The 814-nt window shown below is 36.0% G+C and overlaps 1 protein-coding gene across 1 annotated transcript in view; it reads right to left on the bottom strand.

Annotated features, from left to right (window-relative positions):
* The window catches only part of LOC110427338 (putative 12-oxophytodienoate reductase 11), an 8,009-nt gene extending 7,814 nt beyond the window's left edge, over positions 1-195 (bottom strand). The window contains exon 1 of the mRNA XM_021442823.2: positions 1-195. This exon is cut by the window's left edge and continues 35 nt beyond it. Within this exon, the coding sequence (XP_021298498.2) occupies positions 1-66 (66 nt within the window). The 5' untranslated portion in view covers positions 67-195.
* Positions 196-814: the final 619 nt, after the last annotated feature.

Raw genomic sequence — 814 nt, 5'->3', positions numbered from 1 at the left:
AGTGAGAAGAGGTTGAGTTGTGACATTTTCTTGCTGTTGTTGTTGGGTTTGCAGTTTGCCTTCCATATCTGAAACTAAGTAATTTGCTTGGCTTTGGCTTTGGGTTATTGTAGTTGAGCAGTCGTGCAGTGCAAACGGGTGGAAGTTGTTTCTGCTACAAGAAAAAATACACTTAGCATTGGTTTTGGTTTTGGCTTTGGGTATTTGCAGAGCTGCGGACTGAGAATTGGGTATATATAGGCTTGGAATGGGCATTTCATGACGTGCGAGTGTACGTGATGAGCAGTGGCATGTCATCGTTACGGCACACCCCTCTTGACCGAAGAAACAGACACACGGTTTCTTTCCGGATGCTAACTCCTGCCCCCTTCTTTTCTGTATTTTTCTTTGGTAAATCATAACAATTGTTTTGTAATTTATAAAAATTAAAAATGATAAAAGTTACATTCCAATGAAATAAATGCTGTAACTTATAAAAGGGTATTGCACGATTGTAAAAAATAGAAACTTAAAAAGCAAAAGAGTAAAAAAAGATACGTATAAAATTTAAATACGAAGAAAATTACACATTTTATGAAAATCTTTTATAATTTCATAAATTAATAATGGATATACCTAGTCTAGTCTAGTATGATTAATTTAGCTACTAGATGAATTACAAAATTATTTTTTTATAATTACAAAAGTTTTTCTGCGAGTGTTAAAGTGATTCCAAACGTCGTCATGCATGAGATATCATATATTCCTCGCTGGATGGCCGCCGCAGGGCCCTACAAGCAGTCAGCAGCCAAAGACTGGCCCTTCAATTTAAGCA

This window comes from Theobroma umbraticum, unplaced genomic scaffold (genome assembly GCF_002168275.2).
Source record: "Theobroma umbraticum cultivar Fairchild unplaced genomic scaffold, ASM216827v3 scaffold_228.0, whole genome shotgun sequence".
In the NCBI taxonomy this organism is placed as follows: Eukaryota; Viridiplantae; Streptophyta; class Magnoliopsida; order Malvales; family Malvaceae; genus Theobroma; species Theobroma umbraticum.
The sequence above is the reverse complement of the archived record's forward strand: the minus strand, read 5'-3'. Positions and strand labels throughout refer to the sequence as shown.